The sequence below is a fragment of the Gastrolobium bilobum genome, unplaced genomic scaffold, assembly GCF_033153095.1.
Source record: "Gastrolobium bilobum isolate Gb01-03AN ecotype WA unplaced genomic scaffold, APGP_CSIRO_Gbil_v1 utg28261, whole genome shotgun sequence".
NCBI lineage: Eukaryota > Viridiplantae > Streptophyta > Magnoliopsida > Fabales > Fabaceae > Gastrolobium > Gastrolobium bilobum.
The window spans coordinates 68,249-86,718 of record NW_026895448.1 but is presented as its reverse complement, the minus strand read 5'-3'; the positions used below and the strand labels follow the sequence as shown (position 1 = coordinate 86,718).

The 18,470-nt window shown below is 31.5% G+C and overlaps 2 protein-coding genes across 2 annotated transcripts; one reads left to right on the top strand and one right to left on the bottom strand.

The window, feature by feature from the left end:
* Window positions 1-2,333: 2,333 nt before the first annotated feature.
* Window positions 2,334-8,291, top strand: LOC133311958 (cytokinin hydroxylase-like). Its single transcript, XM_061513094.1, has 5 exons — window positions 2,334-2,613; window positions 2,745-2,971; window positions 3,218-3,459; window positions 3,837-4,206; window positions 7,872-8,291. Exons 1-5 carry the CDS (start codon window positions 2,334-2,336, stop codon window positions 8,289-8,291), a joined length of 1,539 nt encoding a protein of 512 aa, XP_061369078.1.
* A 4,795-nt stretch (window positions 8,292-13,086) lies between these two features.
* On the bottom strand, window positions 13,087-14,505 carry LOC133311950 (LOB domain-containing protein 41-like). Its single transcript, XM_061513082.1, has 2 exons — window positions 14,316-14,505; window positions 13,087-13,756 (listed from the first exon to the last, which is right to left on the bottom strand). The coding sequence occupies exons 1-2, from the start codon at window positions 14,503-14,505 to the stop codon at window positions 13,110-13,112; spliced, it is 837 nt and encodes a 278-aa protein (XP_061369066.1). The 3' UTR covers window positions 13,087-13,109.
* Between the last annotated feature and the right edge of the window lie 3,965 nt (window positions 14,506-18,470).

Here is an 18,470-nt window from a genome sequence, read left to right as displayed (position 1 = left end):
TACAACAAATATGTAGATCCTATTGAAAAGAGAAAAAAGAAAAAAAAATTCAGTGAAATCCACATATTTGTTGTGTATAAGAGAAGAAATTCTTGTCATATAACATGAAAAGTTTTTAATCTTTTTTTTTTAAAAATATTCCAATCGGTTCATCGCTTCGCAACTAATCCGATTCGGGGCGAGTCCAGGATTAAGGCTTTAAACCATTCTCAAAGATGGTACTGAAAGGATTCGAACACATGCTCTCTCTCTCCACCTGCTCAATTGCCATGCGCCAACTGAACTACCACAATTTGATAGTTTTTAATCCTTTTATTTAAAGTCCTGACAAACTCAACTAATCCGATTTCGGTTTTGAGTTTCTTCATTCTATATAATAGTGACAACTCAAAGAAATCAAATACATTATCTTTTGAATAAATTAAATCCTAAAATCTAAATGGGACAATACTAAATCAGCATCACTTAAATAAAAGAATATATCTTAAATTTGCAGGAAGTAAAAATTGGACTTTGTCTGATTATAGCAAAATCTAAAAGACTCTCCTATTAAGGGTCACAAACCTTAACACACTCACCGTCCTATGCACCGTTTGTCTCAACCTGGTGCACCGTCCTATGTCACATGGTGTTTGAGTTTTTTTTTTTTTTTTTTAAATATTACAGTCTATATTGCATCGACATCGACACAGGACACGGCACACGGGATATGACATGGCACTCTGACACGTTAATTCTAAAATATGTTAGTTTTTGACACATTAGGACACGTTTTAATATTTAATAATATTTTTAATTTATGTAGTGTATATTATATTTAATATTCAACAATTTAACAAAAAAGTGAAACTAGACTTATAATACCAATCAATTTTGCAAAAAAAACATAAGATTCTTAAATATTTATATTAAACTCAATGAAATGGTAATCGTAATCCAACGAATCTAATAGTTGGTACTAAAAACTCAATGCAACGCCACATTTGAATTCTTTCTTGAGTCTCTAGAATGCGTGTTGGAGTGTCGAAGTATCGGAGAGTGTTAGGAAGTGTCGGATACGACACGTCAGGATTTTTGAAGTGTCGCTGTTTCATAAATTATAGTCATAACTTTTATATAAATTTAAAATTTACAAGACCGTTTATTCAAATCTCTACCAAATTCAATTAATTTGAAGGTATAGGTGAATTTTCAGTTATTAACAATATTTGGGATTGTTACACTTGTATATTAATGTAATCAATCCACTCCCCAAAATAAAATTTCAACAATTAATGATATTGCATCTTAAAGAATTTTCAACAATTCCATATTTGATTATTGTATTTCATGCTTCAATCCGACAGTTACAGGATACCCTATTTAAGGAATTTTATTTATTTAATTAATAACTTTTTTTTTATCTATAAAATATTTTATTCAAATCTCTACCAACCCCAATCACATTAAATGCAATAAATGAATTATAAAAAATATCTCTACTTTGTATTCTTGTCTAAAAGAAAATTCATATAATTGATCTACTCACAAAATAAAACTTCACAATTAATGGAAGATTATTTTGTGGTCCTAAATTTTACTCTCTTTTTTGTATATGTATTCTAAAGCGTTTTTTGTTTTGTTTTAGATTTCTACACCAATTCATGAATTAATCGATTATTTCAAATGACTTTTGAACCTAACAAATCCAAATTCAGCCACGTAAGTTCATTTAAGGAACCAAAGCTCTATTAACGTTTTTTTTTTCATTCACAAGACTCCAACATGAAACCTTAATTTATGAAAATTAAACTTCTTGCTACACAAATCAGTAAACGTTACCAATACATTAATAATTCCTATTTTTTTACAAAAAAAAATCCTGCATCTCAACATGATTCATGCATCCACTAACTCCAGTTACATTAAAGGTATGTTTCTGGAGTTACCATTCAAGCCGAAAAATAAGTCTTTATAATGATGGTAGTTCAGTTGGCGCATGAGAATTAACTAGGTAAGGGTGATAGTATGTGTTCGATCTCTTTAATATCATTTTTGGGAGAAATTTAAAATCTTAATCCTGAATCCATCCCGAACTCTGTATTACTCCATAAGAAACCTATGAAATTATTGGGGGATAATCTCAAAAAAAAAAAAAAAACCATCATCAAAATTCACACCTTTTTATATTAGCAAATGTACACAATATTATATTATTACATTATATATATATAAATAAAGGGGTCACCTTCAAATTCTAGCTATATATATATATATATAGGTAGAGTCAAGCATCTAATTCACATCTCATACCCAAAAATAAAAATAAAAAACACTCTCTTGCAATTACAACCATGGTGATGGTGTTTCTCACAACCCTTCTAGTCATTCTTATGACCCTGCTTTTAAAAGTTGCCTATGACACCATCTCATGTTATTGGCTTACTCCAATACGCATCAAGAAAATCATGGAGAAGCAAGGTGTTCATGGCCCCAAACCTCGCTTTCTCACAGGCAACATCAAAGACATGGCTTCCCTTGTTTCAATAGCCATTTCACAAGACATGAAAACCATCAACCATGATATTGTTGCTCGCCTTTTGCCACATTTTGTTGCTTGGTCTAACCAATATGGTAATATATATATATATATATATATATGCACATAAATACATATATATATATATATACCAATTCATGTGTGTGTATCTCAATTTTTTTTATTTTTTATTTTTTATATTCATGTTAATTATGGGACTGTGCAGGGAAGAGATTTCTATATTGGAATGGTATAGAGCCAAGGTTGTGCCTAACAGAAACTGGATTGATCAAAGAATTTTTATCAAAGTACAGTAACATATCTGGGAAATCATGGCAGCAACAACAAGGGTCCAAACATTTCATTGGGAGAGGTTTGTTAATGGCAAATGGTGAAGATTGGTACCACCAACGCCACCTTGTTGCCCCTGCATTCATGGGAGACAGACTTAAGGTATTGTTGATACTAATTAATCAGTGACACACACTGACACATAAATGGTTTTAATGTTTCTCCTGTCACTAAAGATAAAATCATCTCAAAACGATATTGTTTTGGAATCGGAAGAAATGTATTTTTATAATTTTAATTTATTTTGGGTTTATATATATATTGGTACTAATTGATATGGGGTTGTAGAGATTAGTCAGAAATGGTTGGTCTTAAAAATTTGATGGGTATAATTGTATGTATATATAGGGCTATGCTGGGCATATGGTGGAATGTACTAAGGAGATGCTACAATCACTGCAAAATGTGTTAGAATCCGGCAAAACTGAGGTTGAGATTGGAGAGTACTTGACTAAACTCACTGCAGATATCATCTCTAGAACCGAGTTTGGTACAAGCTATGAAAAGGGAAAGCAAATTTTTCATCTCCTCACAGAGCTGCAGAATCTTTGTGCTCAAGCAACTCGCCATCTTTGCTTTCCTGGAAGCAGGTGTGTGAGTTTATAGAATTCAAAATCACCCCATATATGTAAATGAGATTAACGTTTCTCGTGTCGTACGAGATCAATTTTATCAATTTTTCTCCTACACATATATAAAAGTATGTGGGATTCATATGGACCTATATAAAGAGAAGAGAGAAAAAAAAAATATGAACACTACACACTTCTATGTATGCGTAGAACAGATAAACAATAAACCTTATGTAAATATATGTGATATGTATTGAGTGACAAATTCACCCCCTTATATATGTGAATATATTTGATTCTATATATAGTTATAGACATTGTTATTTTTTATTCCTGTGTCCCCCTTATTTTTTAAAATGTTAATATAGAACTTATGGTTAAATTTATATGTGTAGGTTTTTCCCTAGTACTTATAACAGGGAGATAAAGTCATTAAAGATGGAAGTGGAAAGATTGTTGATAGAGATCATACAAAGTAGGAAAGATTGTGTGGAAATGGGTAGAAGCAATTCATATGGGAATGATTTGTTAGGTATGCTTCTTGGTGAGATTCAGAAGAATGGTGGTAACTTGAATCTGCAGCTAGTTATGGATGAATGCAAAACATTTTTCTTTGCTGGACATGAAACTACTGCACTCTTACTCACTTGGACAACTATGTTGCTTGCAAGTAATCCATATTGGCAAGACAAAGTTAGAGCTGAAGTTAAAGAACTCTTCAATGGTGGAACTCCTTCTGTTGATCAACTATCAAAGCTCACTGTGGTTAGTAACAATTTACTCTTCCAATTATTTGCTTTTAAAAAATCTTTACATCAAGCCATTAGAATACGTTTCATTTTGTATAGGTACTTTAATTTTAATTGTGTCAATCTTGCATCGAAACTAACATGGAACAGTGGGATACGACACAACATTCTGACACGTTAATTTTAAAAAAATAAATAGATTTCGACACATTAGGACATGTTTTGATATTAAATAATATTTTTAATATATGTAATGTGTATTATATTTAATATTCAATAATTTAATAAAAAATTGAAGCTAAACTTATAATACCCATCAATTTTATAAAGAAACATAAGATATCACAAATATTTATATTAAACTTAATAAAATAATAATCATATTCCAAAAAATCTAATAGTTAGAACTAAAAACGCAACACAATGCAATCTTTGAATTCTTTTTTGAGTCTTTGCACCGCGCGTTGGAATATCAGGGAGTGTCAGAGTATGTCAAACATGACACATCAGATTTTTTGAAATATCAATTCATTTTTTATAGATCCAATATAATAATTGCCTTTCTAACCCCGCACAAGTCAGATTGAAGAAAACGTTTAATTGGGTTATTAAACACAGAAAAGAATCATTTGTACAATTGTTGACGATAAAAAGAATAAAAAATATTTATAATAAGGATTTAGTTTAATTTCATCTTGTCATATATTTATTTATGGAAAAAATATTTCTGCAGTTAATGCAGATAAGTTATCTATATTTATTTCTAAAACGACGTCATTTTGGTATTGAAATCTTAAAAAATTATAAATATAAAAACTATTATAACCCTGAAATAAATTAAAATTACAAAAATATCATAATTTCCGCCCAAAACGACGTCGTATTTGGCTTACTGAAGATAAGTAACTGCAGAAAAAGCGAACCCTTCATTTATTATCAAATCATTATAAATATTTTATTATAATAATATTGATTCGAAAATTATTATTTTTATAATATTTTAAATTTTTTTAATAACATGTTAGTTATGATTGAACAAAAATTAATGTTCTACTATAATAATAATAATGATTCAAATACTATCAAAAAGAAATTGTAATTAATATGTTTCATTATAGATATATGTATATTAGTAAAATTCTCTTTAGTGGAAATTTCAAAATCATTAAATGCATAGTGTTATTTCTTTTCTTTTTTTAAATAATTTTTCTTTTTTTTCAAAAAAGTAATAGATAAAGTAAAAAGTTATGACCAAAACTTTTTCAAATCCTGGTATGTAGGTAAATGGTTGTGTCCCTTAAGCATGCTGACAGAGGTTTGATCTCTGGTCCTGTATATGGAAAATGCTTTGTTGATTTAGGCAAAACTCACTTCGATGATCTTTACACCTCGAAAGAATTAGTCTTCGACTGTAGGCTGATGAATATCCAGAGAAAACTCAAAAAATTAAAAAATATAACTATAACATTATTTTTTTGAGAATGAATTAAAAATGAAATTAAAATATAGAGCTAGATTTAGTGATAACATTTATTTATTTATTATTACTATTACTAATATTATTATTATGAAAAATAAATAATAATATCATTAAATGCATTCGGTGGAAGTGTTGAAAAGAAACTATTAAATAAAATAAAAAATGACAACATTTAAAAAGTTGAAATTAATTTTCAACATTTTCTTATCTACATTTAATAATAATTATATAAAAATAGATTTGTGAATTCAAATATCCAAAATAATAAAAAAGCACAAACTTCTAAATTCTGAAAGAATTGAAAAGAAAAAAAAATTGAATAACATCGACAATAACATGGCAAAAATTAATTTTCTCTATTATCTATATTTGAAAATTTCTTTTTGAAAAAATATTTTGTAGAATTAGTTTGCCAAAAATAATAATCTAACACAACAAAGTTTTTGATAAAAATTATAAATATAAAAGACGAAATAACCTATAATAGCATGGGGAAGATAATTATAGCTAGTATTTGTTAAAAAAAAAATTCTTTTAGTAAATAGTATTTGTTAATAGAGAAAGATTATTTTATCTATATTTTTCCGTGCCTACCTTATTTATTACTTTTTAATATCGTTAGATCAAAATCTTAAAAGAACAGAGAAATGATAAATTGTTAGTTGAAAATCTAATCTCACAATATTAGAAAGTGATAGATAAAATAAGTATGAAAAAAAAAATAAGTAGAATAATATATTACTTTTTAATCTAGCTTCTTTTTGCTGCTGATTGCACTGTAACTTCTTTGCAAAAAGCCCAATTAAGCTTGAAGATTTTGAGCTTCTAGTTATTAGCTCGAGTATAAGAAAAGACAAGACGATCTAGATTATTATATTCTAACTAGGACACATGAGTCTATAATATTTATTTTTAAAAAGTAAGTTTTTTTAATAATATAATAGTACATAATTAAATAACAATTAAAAAATTTACTTTGTAATGAAGGGATAATAACTTGTCCTATTGTAGGGTAGACACAAACTGACATGAGCTCCGCTGTATTTTTTTTTTCAAAAAAAAGTTAGCACATGTGTAGAAAATTTTTTCTTTCTCCTATAAAAGGAGAGATAAATTTCCTTATAATGAATCAGGGAAAAAAATTTATTCTTTTAAATGACAGAATTTATATTTTTTTACTCTCATAAAGAGGTGGATTTACACCTTATTTTTTTTTGTCAACTCCCTCTCATTTTTTATCTATCTCTTTCTTTCTCTTAAAATGACATAACTTTGTCTCCTTTAAAATAATACACACTTTTCCTAATGAGTCAAATCTAAAGTAAAAAAACTATGTAATTAACTTTTTAAATTATTAGCTAGTAATATTTATTCTTATACTGTAGGTTCTTTTTGCCTGGTTACATTGTAGTCTCTTTGCAAAAGCCCAATTAAGATTAAATATGTTAAATATTTTATTGGCTCGAATTTTAGAAAAGACAATCTAGAAATATTATAGTTTAACTAGGACATGACTCTATAAAGAAACAAAAAAAATATATTAATGATTTAAAGATCATCTTGGCACTCATGAAACTGTAATTGATGTTATTTTCAAGGATATTTAAAATGGGTTATCTTTCTTTGAGAGCATCCAAATGCTTAAAAATTAAAAACTATTTAATTCAGTACGCGAAGGCTTGAATTTTAGAATAAGGTTACAGCCATACTTTTTTAAAAAAAATTAAGATTCTCCCCCATTACATATCTTAGTATTATTAGATTATATTTTACTTCATGAACAATTTATATCAATATTTTTAAATAGATTTATGGAAAACTTAATTCTATAAAGAATTGTAAGACCACCTCTTGGTGACTCCTAACATTTTTATTATTCTTGGAGGAGAAAGAAAACTAAAATGAAAAAAAAAAATGAGTGGACCCTATTCTACTCAATGACATGGTTTTATGGCTACCCACTTCAGAAATTTATGAGTATTTATTTATCTCATAGAGCTAAGAAGGCCCAATAGAAAATTCATGTGAACCAAATAGTACAGTACTAAATTTTTTATAATAGGCTAGATTTTTGAAAAGATGGTCAAAGAATCAGCTTTACCTTAAAATATTGTAACTGCCACAAAAAAAAAAAGGGTAGCTTTTATCTTTGTTAGCCAACACAATAATAAACTAAACTATGGTCTTATTTGATGTTGCAGTTACATATGGTAATTAATGAGTCAATGAGGCTCTATCCTCCAGCAACTGTGCTTCCTAGAATGACCTTTGAAGACTTTATGTTAGGTGACCTTTATATTCCTAAAGGCTTATCAATTTGGATTCCAGTGCTGGCTATTCATCATAGTGAAGAACTATGGGGCAAAGATGCAAATGAGTTTAACCCTGAGAGGTTTGCTTCAAAGTCATTCATACCTGGCCGTTTTATACCATTTGCTTCTGGCCCTAGAAATTGTGTTGGACAATCATTTGCCATGATGGAAGCTAAGATTATATTGGCCATGTTGATCTCAAAGTTTAGCTTTACAATTTCAGAGAATTATAAGCATGCACCTGTGGTTGTCCTCACAATTAAGCCTAAATATGGGGTTCAAGTTTGTTTGAAGCCCTTGGATACATAAGACATGTTCCTTCATTTTGTAGACTTTAATAGAGTTCTATCATGACTCAAGTTGTAATGACTTTATGTTTTTTCCTTTATTTTTATTTTTTATTTTCAAATTTTACAATGAAGAAAGACATGAAGTAATGATTGCAAGGATTACGATATGCACACTAATTAAAAAACTCTTCCAAACTAGCAAAGATAATAGAGGGGGATTATATTTTTTGTTATAAAGTTCATGACATGATGTGGAAGAGGATGATGATAATTAAAATACAAACAAGTTTAAAGAAATTTGGTATCACCTTAACTATGACTTTTCTTTTTTCTTTTTTCTTTTGCACAATTACACGTGATGTTTAGATAAAATTTAAAGGGCCCATAAACAAAAATTAAAAACGACACAAATGCCATTTTATGGTTTAAGAAAGAGATATTCTTTTGCTTCGCTCCACAAAACTTGAGAATAATGATTTGATTTGATTATAATGTCATTTGATCTACTTTCAATGATGAAGAATGCCCCCATGTGTTTGACACAACTAATAATAGTAGGGTCAGTATCTACATTTTGGACCTTAAAGGGTTTTTTTTCTCCGCCACCTTATCATCTGCTTCCACTAGTCCATGATTCTGCTTATCCCACTACTTGGTTTTCTCACTCTTTTATTCCAACCAACATTTATTTCTGGCACTGTTTGACATCTACTTCATGTATTTTCTTAAATATAGTTGCACAATGTTATACAAGGTATCTTTACAACGAGGATCAAACAGAAAAGTTTAGATCGAACGAGGCTTAGGTGTTATTTCATAATTTGCATAGGAATATGTGAGACGTGTGTGAATAATGATGGTAAGGATTTTGGATGCAAGTAAATGAATGCATGAGATAAATATGTATTTAAATTAGTGGTGCGGGTCATGTTTGTGTCGAGTCGAGGTCAGATATGAATATATAGGCACTCGCCATGAACAAAATACAAATATAGGCCCAACTGCTTGCGATGGTGTTATGCATGATTGACAAGGTAGGTGGCTGGGGGGCTGTGCTTTCAAGGTGGGGATATATTCTTCATTTAGAGCGGAATTTGGGGTGTACGAAGGGGGTTGGAGATGACATGAAATGCTGGGTTTCGGGATGTGATTATTGAAAGTAACTCAGCTAGTGTGATTATTGTACTCACCAGACAAGGTGAAGCATTCCGTGAAAATTATCTGATTTCTCGCATACGAACATGGATTCGTAGAGACTGGTTTGTGACTTTTAATCATACTTTAAGCGAGGATAACACTTGTGCAGATTGGATGGCTAATTATATACTAAATAATGAGGAGTAGGAAGATCATCTGTATTGGGGGCAGAGGCGGGAGAGAATATGTAGTGATCCCGGCACATGTGTGCCGGGAAAAGAGAGAGTGAGAGAGAAAGAGAAAAGAGAAAAGAAAAAAAAAGATAACCACTGAATATTTTTTCCAGAGACGGACGCACGGGAGGGGTTAGGGTTGGCCACCGCCCCTCCCAGATTTTCAGATTTTTTTTTAATAAATATATATAATTTTCAGAATTGCACACTCCTTTATGTTAATGTTGGGCTGGAAAATTTTAATGGGCTTCGTGGGCTATTTTTTAACTATTAGTCCAATACTCCTTGATTTTACTCTATCTCTATTTAATATTTAAGAATAGCAACCTTCATTTTTTTTTTATATATTCTTTTTACAAAACCTACTCTCTCTTTTTTGAAAAATGAAACCTACTCTTGATCGCTGATTCTTTTATTTCTTCTCCTTTAATTAGCGGATACATCACACTGCAGTACACATTGTCTCCTTCTTGTAAGAATTTTTTTCTCTCTTTCTAAACATGAATTCCTTTAATTTGATTTTGGTAATGGCATTCTGGTCAACAAGCTAAAAAGTCGACCTATCAAAAATTGAACGAGCCTCAATTGACCATGAATTTTGTAATAAAACTCTTTCAAATTTTTTATATTAGATTCATGTATGATTGTATGTACTTTTGTTTATAATATAGAAAAATTTATTTTCTCCCCCCATTATACAAAATCCTGTGTCCGCCACAGATTGGGGGGATTCCCCTAGTATTCCACCTTTTGTTGCTTGAGGACATTGCTGGTGTGGGAAGGATTCACTCTATAGTTTGCAGTAGTTAGGTTTTCTTTTCCTCCTTTGTTTGGTTTTTGGCTTACGCCTTTTGTTTACCAAAAAAAAAAAACTTTCTACACTAACATGATCCGTTTATTTTCCGGATTGACAAGACATAAATAATCTGACAATCTTATTATTCAGATTGATAGGACACGAATAACTTATATACTGAATATTACTTTCACCAACGTCGTTGTAATGTCTCATGAAGACACGAATAATCTAAAAAAAGATTAACGCAGGTCAGAGTTATGCTTGCGGATTGATACACGACACGATATAAATTTTTTCGTGTCAAAATTTATCAACACGAACACGACACAAATTCAAAAATAGGTTAACTCAAACACAAATATTTCGTGTTATACCCATGAATTATTTTCAAAATTGTCACCCTAACTTAAACCTCTTCGCATGCATGTACAAATGGCAATGCTATACATGAAAACACCGTAATTGTGACACATTATTTTTTACGGTAAAAAAAAGTTGTAGAAAGAGGGTTTGAGCAAGAGCATTTTCGAAAGAAATAAAGTAATTATATATTATTCCAATAGAAAGAGAGTGAAGGATTCATTCTATGAACTTCAATTTGATTACTCTATACTAGGCATAGAAGTGGAGGAAGGTATCTTCCGATGGCACTTAAAACAAAAAATCACTAATTTAATTCAATTTGAGAAGCTGTGGTTTGTTCCATATTGTTCATACGGGGGAAATTAATTCTCAAGTTTTTGCTTAAGGAATAGATATAATTGAGTTAAACTTTGTGGTAAAATTCTCATACCTTAATATCTTTTATTTTTCTTTCGATGCATAAAAAGTTTTGGAATGGAAGAATTAGCTCATTCTAATTAAGTAAAGGTATACCATAAACTTCAAGAGAAAGACTATATTCGATCCAAGAGAAATTGTAGCTAATATTGGATTTGATAATTGACGGTATCTATAGAGGAGAAAATCGCACATCACTTATACACAATAAGACTAGAATCCAAAGGAGTGATATGTAGTGAGAGCTAGGATTTAAGAAGCGTGTATATGTAGAGTTAAACTCTCTCTAAATAGGTAGGGTTTACATGAGGTGATAGAATTTGGGTAGAACACAAATTTCTTAGTTGGATAAAGCCCATTATTTATTATTCACACTTGGAATCGGGATTGCCTTGAGCCATTATCTTTTAGAGCCTATAAAATCCACGTAATAACTTTCTTTATGAGGTTTAGGATCATAAATGGCACAAAAATAATTTTTTTTTATTATGATACAATATATTTTTTAGTCAACTTTCATATACCTGAGACTAGACTTCTTCCATGTCAATTGTGACAAAAAAAAATTTAGTGCTTGTTTGACATGTCTTATTTTTAGTTTTTTTTTTTTATAGCAGAAATTTGACCTAACATAATTTTCGAACAGCTCTTATTATAAAAAAAAACTTTTTTATGATTAAAAAAAATAAAAACTTTCAGAATGAGCTATTTTAAAGTGTATGACAGCTTTTTGGATTCCTTATATGTATTTCATAGTTTTACTCTTCTTTTAAATTTGTATTTATAAATTTTGTCCATTACCCTAATGATTTATTCTAATGACAAATCATTTCATCTTATCCCTTTAAACCTTAAGAATAGTTTTATTTTTAAGCTATTTTTTTTATTTTTAATTTGAAAATAACTTTTAACTTAAAAAATATATATATGTCAAGTGAAGGCCACATTCGCTGTATTAACCCAATGCAATTGGGGAAAGCACCGTATAAGCCAACCCTTTAGGTTATATTGCCTTCGAAATAATATAGGACATCTTTCTCAAAACTTTTGCCCTCCATATTTATATATATGATTCTTGTGAGCCATAAAGCATAAGTAAAGGTACTCCGAGGTAAATTATGTACTATACAAAGGATGAATAATTCAAATTGATACAAGTAGAATCACTTTAAAAAAAAAGGTTTGGCATTCATATAAACTCCAATAAAGAAGAGCTTTGCTTTGAATTTTGACTTTAGGATATGTATTTCACATTTGAACGTTAGACATTCACCCGTGATTAACCATCCTGATTGAGAACAACCTAGCCCAATTTGGCCCAAATAGCATGATCCAGCTACACAAAGTCCTTCCCAATTTTTTGGTTAGAGTATCCTAACAATCCATTCCAAAGTTTAACAGGGAACAAAATTTATAAGAATGACCTCTTAAGTTAATAGGCACATACCTAAAACACTTTCCATAGTTCAATCTCCTTAGCTTTTCGAAGTATTATCCAATGATTCATTAATTCCCAAGTTTAGAAGAAAACTATTGGAATTATCATCTTAAGTAAATACCCAACACACATCTTAGTTCATATTATTTTTATAATTAAAATAAAATTCCATATTTACCTATATTATCCCACAATTTTCGTTTTTAGTGACACGTGCGGTACATAAATGAAATCACTCTCTTTGTAATAAGTGCTTGTAATTTTAAAGTTTACTTTTTCCCTCTACATACCAACCATGATTATACAGTACCGCATTCACAAAGATTGACCCAAGAAAAAAAAGAACAAAAAATTAAAAAAAAAAAAAAAATTAATAACAATGGTTCAAAACTTCTAATCTCTACTAGAAGTATTGCGAGAAGCCGATTGAGTGAAAACCGAGTGAGCGGTTCAAACCGGAAACTCAAGACCCAATTCCATCTTGCATGAACCGCTCTCCCAATCCTTCAACTCAATCCTTCTCTTCTTCATGGGAATCACGTGATGCGCACGTGAATCCGGTTCGAACCCGAGCGTCAGCTCTAAACCAACATCACCACCACTCTCATCGGCTCGGTCACTCACCTTCACGTTTGACTCCGGTTCATCATGGAAGAGGATCGAAGTCTCCACGGATACCACACTCTCCGCCATCGCTGCCTCGGACTGACGGCTCAGCGTAGACTCATGACTAGCCGACCGGTTCTCCACATCCGGTTCAGAAGAACCGGCCTCGGTTCCTTTGAGGGTCTTAGGCTTGATGATGGCTCCACTTCCGGTTCTCTTGAACCGGGACCGAGTCTTGACTCGGTGACCTTCATGTAAAGCGGCCAAGTTCTCATCCTTGGACACGTGGCGTATGTCGTAGGCCTTAAGTGGTGGACCCCGCCCAAACGCCGCCGCATCGGAGGTTATCGGAGTTATTGGCGAACCCTTCAAGACGGCTTCAACGGCGGCTTGACAAAGCTGCCAGCTCCCCGACCACAACAAACCCACCGACCCATAAATCGGGTTCACGATCCTCCCACATGCCTCGTATAACAACGAACGAAAAATCGCTGCAACAAACCCAAAAAAAAAAAAAACCCAAAACACAATCAATAAAATTTTTCTACTTGTTTCCCATACAAAATAAAATAAAATAAAAGAATTAACAAAAATAATAGTAAAGTGGGGCTGAAAATCTTCCATTATTATTTTTTATCTCATCACCCAAATTATATATATATATAACTTCATTAGTCCAATTTAATTTATTTATTATGCAATTAATCCAATTCAATTCGACTCAAATAAGAAGAAGTAGCTGATAAAATTCTCCGGCAACTCGAACTCCACCTTAATTATCCTTTAGAATCAAGTTACTGAAACAATTGAGACAAATATCTAGGTTTGACCCAATCTCTTGATTTAAACATGCTCTTTTAACATTTAATTCATGTTAGACTCATATTATCACGTGAATCAACCCCTCCAATTATAATGCATTGTGTGAGTCTATTGTAACATAATTGTATGATTATAACATGTAACTTGTGATGAAAACAATAACAATTGTGTGAAGTTTCTAAGAACAAAGGAAGGTATAAAAATAATAATAATTATTATTATTATTACCTGGACGAAGGTGGTGAGGACCAGCGTTGATGAGATTCATGAGGCCAGCACGACCATAGAATTTAGCAAGGAACAGAGTTGCATTGGCTTGTGATTGTGAACTCTTGATCCACTCCAAACACGGTCTTATGCTACAATCTTCACTACAACCTTTTCGTAATACCCGACATCCATTACAACTCATTCGCATTTCGTCACAACTTTTTCTCTTTTTTTCTTTTCTTTTTTTTATTAAAAACCTCACAATTCAGAATTTGTGTGAAGAGGAAAAAGGAATGTGTGTGAGGGTCAGAGAGAGAGAAGATTGTGAAAGTGCGTGTAAGGGAAACCAGCTATATAGTGGTTGTGTTGTGGGTTACGGCGCTGCTGGGTTTTTCACATGTTCTGGGGGAAGCAGCTGTTTTTAACCTTTTTTTTTTTTTTTTCTAAAAAACGGAATTTGAATAAACAACAATGGTATTTTTTTTTGTTTTTTGTTTTTTCTCGATGTTTGAAAGTTCGAACCACTTTCTAAGTTTCAAACGTAGCTTAAACGAGTTCATTTTCCATTCTGTGGGGGGTGAGAAAACCCATTCTCATTTCAAGCGCGTGAATTCAACTCCCTATCATGGGAGCTCACGTCACTGGCGTGGAACATCACATAAATGCCACCTTTTTATGCACACAATTCACTTTTATCGAAATCTGATGAGTGGCGTGGCGCACTTGTAATTATAGTGCTTTTATATAATGATTAAATAATTTCTTAAACATCTTTAATTTAAAAAAATAATAATTAAATTTTGATAATTTAATCTTATTCCAATTCATTTTACTTAATATAGCTAATAAAAGATAAAAAAAATTATTATTTTTTATTCTTAAAGTGAAAAAAGATTAAAATTTATAAAATAATAATCATATGGAAACAAACAGAATATTTATTACTTCCACTCATTTTAAAATAAATACTATTTAGAGTTTTAGAACGAAAATTAAAATAAATTATTTAATACTCTAATTTTAAAAATATAATTATATCAATTTAGCTAAACTACGCTGTCATTTAGTTAATGTTTTTATTTTGATTAATAAACATATTAAAATATAAAAATGTAACTAATTATTTTTATTTAAAAAATAAAATATAAAAAATCAATTAATTATAGCACTCGTTTAGATTTAATTTAGTAACATTATATTCATAAATGACATGAATTACTATATGCTTTCGGTAAAGTGATGCAGTAAGAGTACAATTAGAAAATATGAGAATCATTATATTACAAATAAAATGAGCATAGAGAATGGATAGTCTCATGTGTTATTTAAACATGCATCTTTTGCTTACCAAAAAAAAAAAAAACATGCATCTTTTCGCATTAAAATGATAAATAACTTAGGAAAAATATACTCTTAAGTTATAGGAGAGAATTTTTCTCTTCTACACATACATCGATTTTCGTGTTACTTTTTTATTCCTTTTTTCTTTTTCTATAATAGGTGGGTCCCACACATGATTATCGCTATTACATGAGAGAGTTCTCTCCTATTGCATGAGATTAATAAAACTCAATAACTTATCAAATAAATTAAACTATTTACCATTTGATATAGATGGGTAAAAAAGCCAATCCCATGGTGGGAGGGGATTCTCTAATATGTTATGTGAATTTTTGTAATTATTTATGGATAAATTAATCAGAAAAATATTTCTGCAGATAAGTTATCTGCATTTATTCTCAAAACGACGTCGTCTTGGGATTGGAATATTAAAAATTATAATTATAAAGACTATAATAACCGTGAAATAAATTAAAATTAGAAAAATACCATGATTTCTGTCTCAAAACGATGTCATATTGGACTTACTGCAGATAATTTATCTGCAGTAACTGCAGAAAAAGCAACCCTAAATTAATTGTGATAATTTTATTATTTTCTCTCCCAATAATTTTTTTCTCTCATCTCTTGTTAACTTTTTTTTTTTTTTGGTACATTGCCAGGAGGTATCCCCATTCAACCTTCTGGACACCATGCCCTCGGGGTACGGCCCGTTTGGGCTAGCCCCTCATTGTAACAGTGGGTGCACTAAGCTTCGCAACCGGAGAAAGGACGAGACTAATCCCCCAACCGAAATTTTTTGGCTTATCCTCTGGCCCCCAAAGATTTTCCAAAAAACTGCTTGAGGCAGGGTTTGATCTCTGCACCAAGCAATCCCTTGGGAGCTCAGCTGCCAACTGAGCTACCCTTGGGGGTTTTGTTAACTTTAATTACTATTGCTTTTGAAGTCAATTTTTTCATGTGTTATTTAATATCACCGTTGATTTGGGAGTAAATTCATTTATGTGTTATTTAAAATGACTATATCATGTGAGAATATCTTATTTATTTATAGACAAATTAATGATAATAATTTTAATCATTTCTTATCTCAACAATTTTTTTTCTATCATCTCGCATTAACTTGTCTCATTAAAATTATTTAACTTGAATAAAAGACAGCGCACATGTAACATCCCAAGAGCTGGGCAAGGGCAGGGAGTGATCGCTGGTGCGAAAGGGCACGGACAATGAGCGGCTCATGCCAAATCTTGCAGCTTGGGGGTTCATGAATGAATCGAATCAACACCCAAAAGAGAGGGATTCCATAGACTGTGTTGGCATGGGACGGTACAGTTAGGAATGACTTATAAGAATTAATTGGTACTACCTATACTACTTTTTTCGGTAGCCCGGATCGGAAGAACTCTACAGTTAAGCGTGCTTGACTTGGAGTAATTATGGGATGAGTGATCTCCTGAGAAGTTTTCTCGGGAAGTGTACGAGTGAGGACAAAGCACACTGAAAAGTCTCGTGTTAGTGTGCAGGGAAGGGACAGTCATTGATTCTTGCAAGTGGCCGGGCGTTACAAGTGGTATCAGATCAGGGCCTCTCTTCCAGTAAGGTGTGGTTCGAGGGCGAACCAGGCGGAAGCTGATGGACATGTAACATCCCAAGAGCTGGCAACTTTTCGGTAGCCCGGATCGAAAGAACTCAACAGTTAAGCGTGCTTGACTTGGAGTAATTCTGGGATGGGTGACCTCCTGGGAAGTGTGCGAGTGAAGACAAAGCACACTGAAAAGTCTCATATTAGTGTGTGAGGACAGTCATTATTCTTGTAAGTGGCCAGACGTTACAGCACACCTACTGTGCGTTGAACCTGCAAGACGCGCATGAAAATAATGTATGTCTTGAAAAGCGTAAATAGTGTGTGCTAATTTTTTCACAAATAACACATGAGATTATATGCTATTTAAATGCATAATCCATAATACATATCTTTTCGTATTAAATTAATAAATTATTTACTAACAGAATTAAACCGGTGATTCGGTGAATGGGAATGGATCATATTTGTTTTTTTGTGTTCGAAATTACCCTCTGAAAGACGCGGACATTATGAAATCTGTAATAACAAAAAAAAAATGAAATGGACCGGCATTTGTGGTCGATGTCGCAATTGTTGTAGAACAATTTCCTCGTTGTCAAGGTTCAAATGCCGAACATAGAAAGCAAACAAAAAATGAAATGGAGAAGGGTAAAAATATATAAAAAAATGTGTATCATTTTAAAAGATATAAAGTTGTGTCATTTCAAGTGAGAAAAAAAATAAATAAAAGAAAAAAAAAATAAAAAATATAAAAGTGTGAATTCGAAAATAAAATATTATAAATTATGTGACTTAAAAAGAGAAATATTTTTGTCAAAATACATCAGATGTCGTGTCAGATGCATGCAAATGGATACAAAATTATTAAATTAGAGAGGTGAAGAGAGAGGCGCGTGGCACGCACGCTCAGATGTCAGAGTGCGAACGAGTCGCCACATACTGTGGAGTAAGATTCCACTGGCAGTGGTTTTTCAATGAGGAAAAAAAAAAAGAACAAACCAAAAAAAAGCTCCTGGTTTTCGGGAATGAAAACAGGTTTCGAAGAAAACCAAAGACCGGTTTCCGGTTTTGGTGTTGGGACTGTGGGCGCAGCTGAAGAAACTAGAAGTAGAGATATAAAACTTAAAAGCATATAATGCCAATGGTTTTTGTTTTTTAAAACTTGTTCTAATAAAGTGATAATCATAATCAAATACTTGTCTTAATAGTTTTATTATAACCCTTCCACTTGGAAGTGTTAAGTG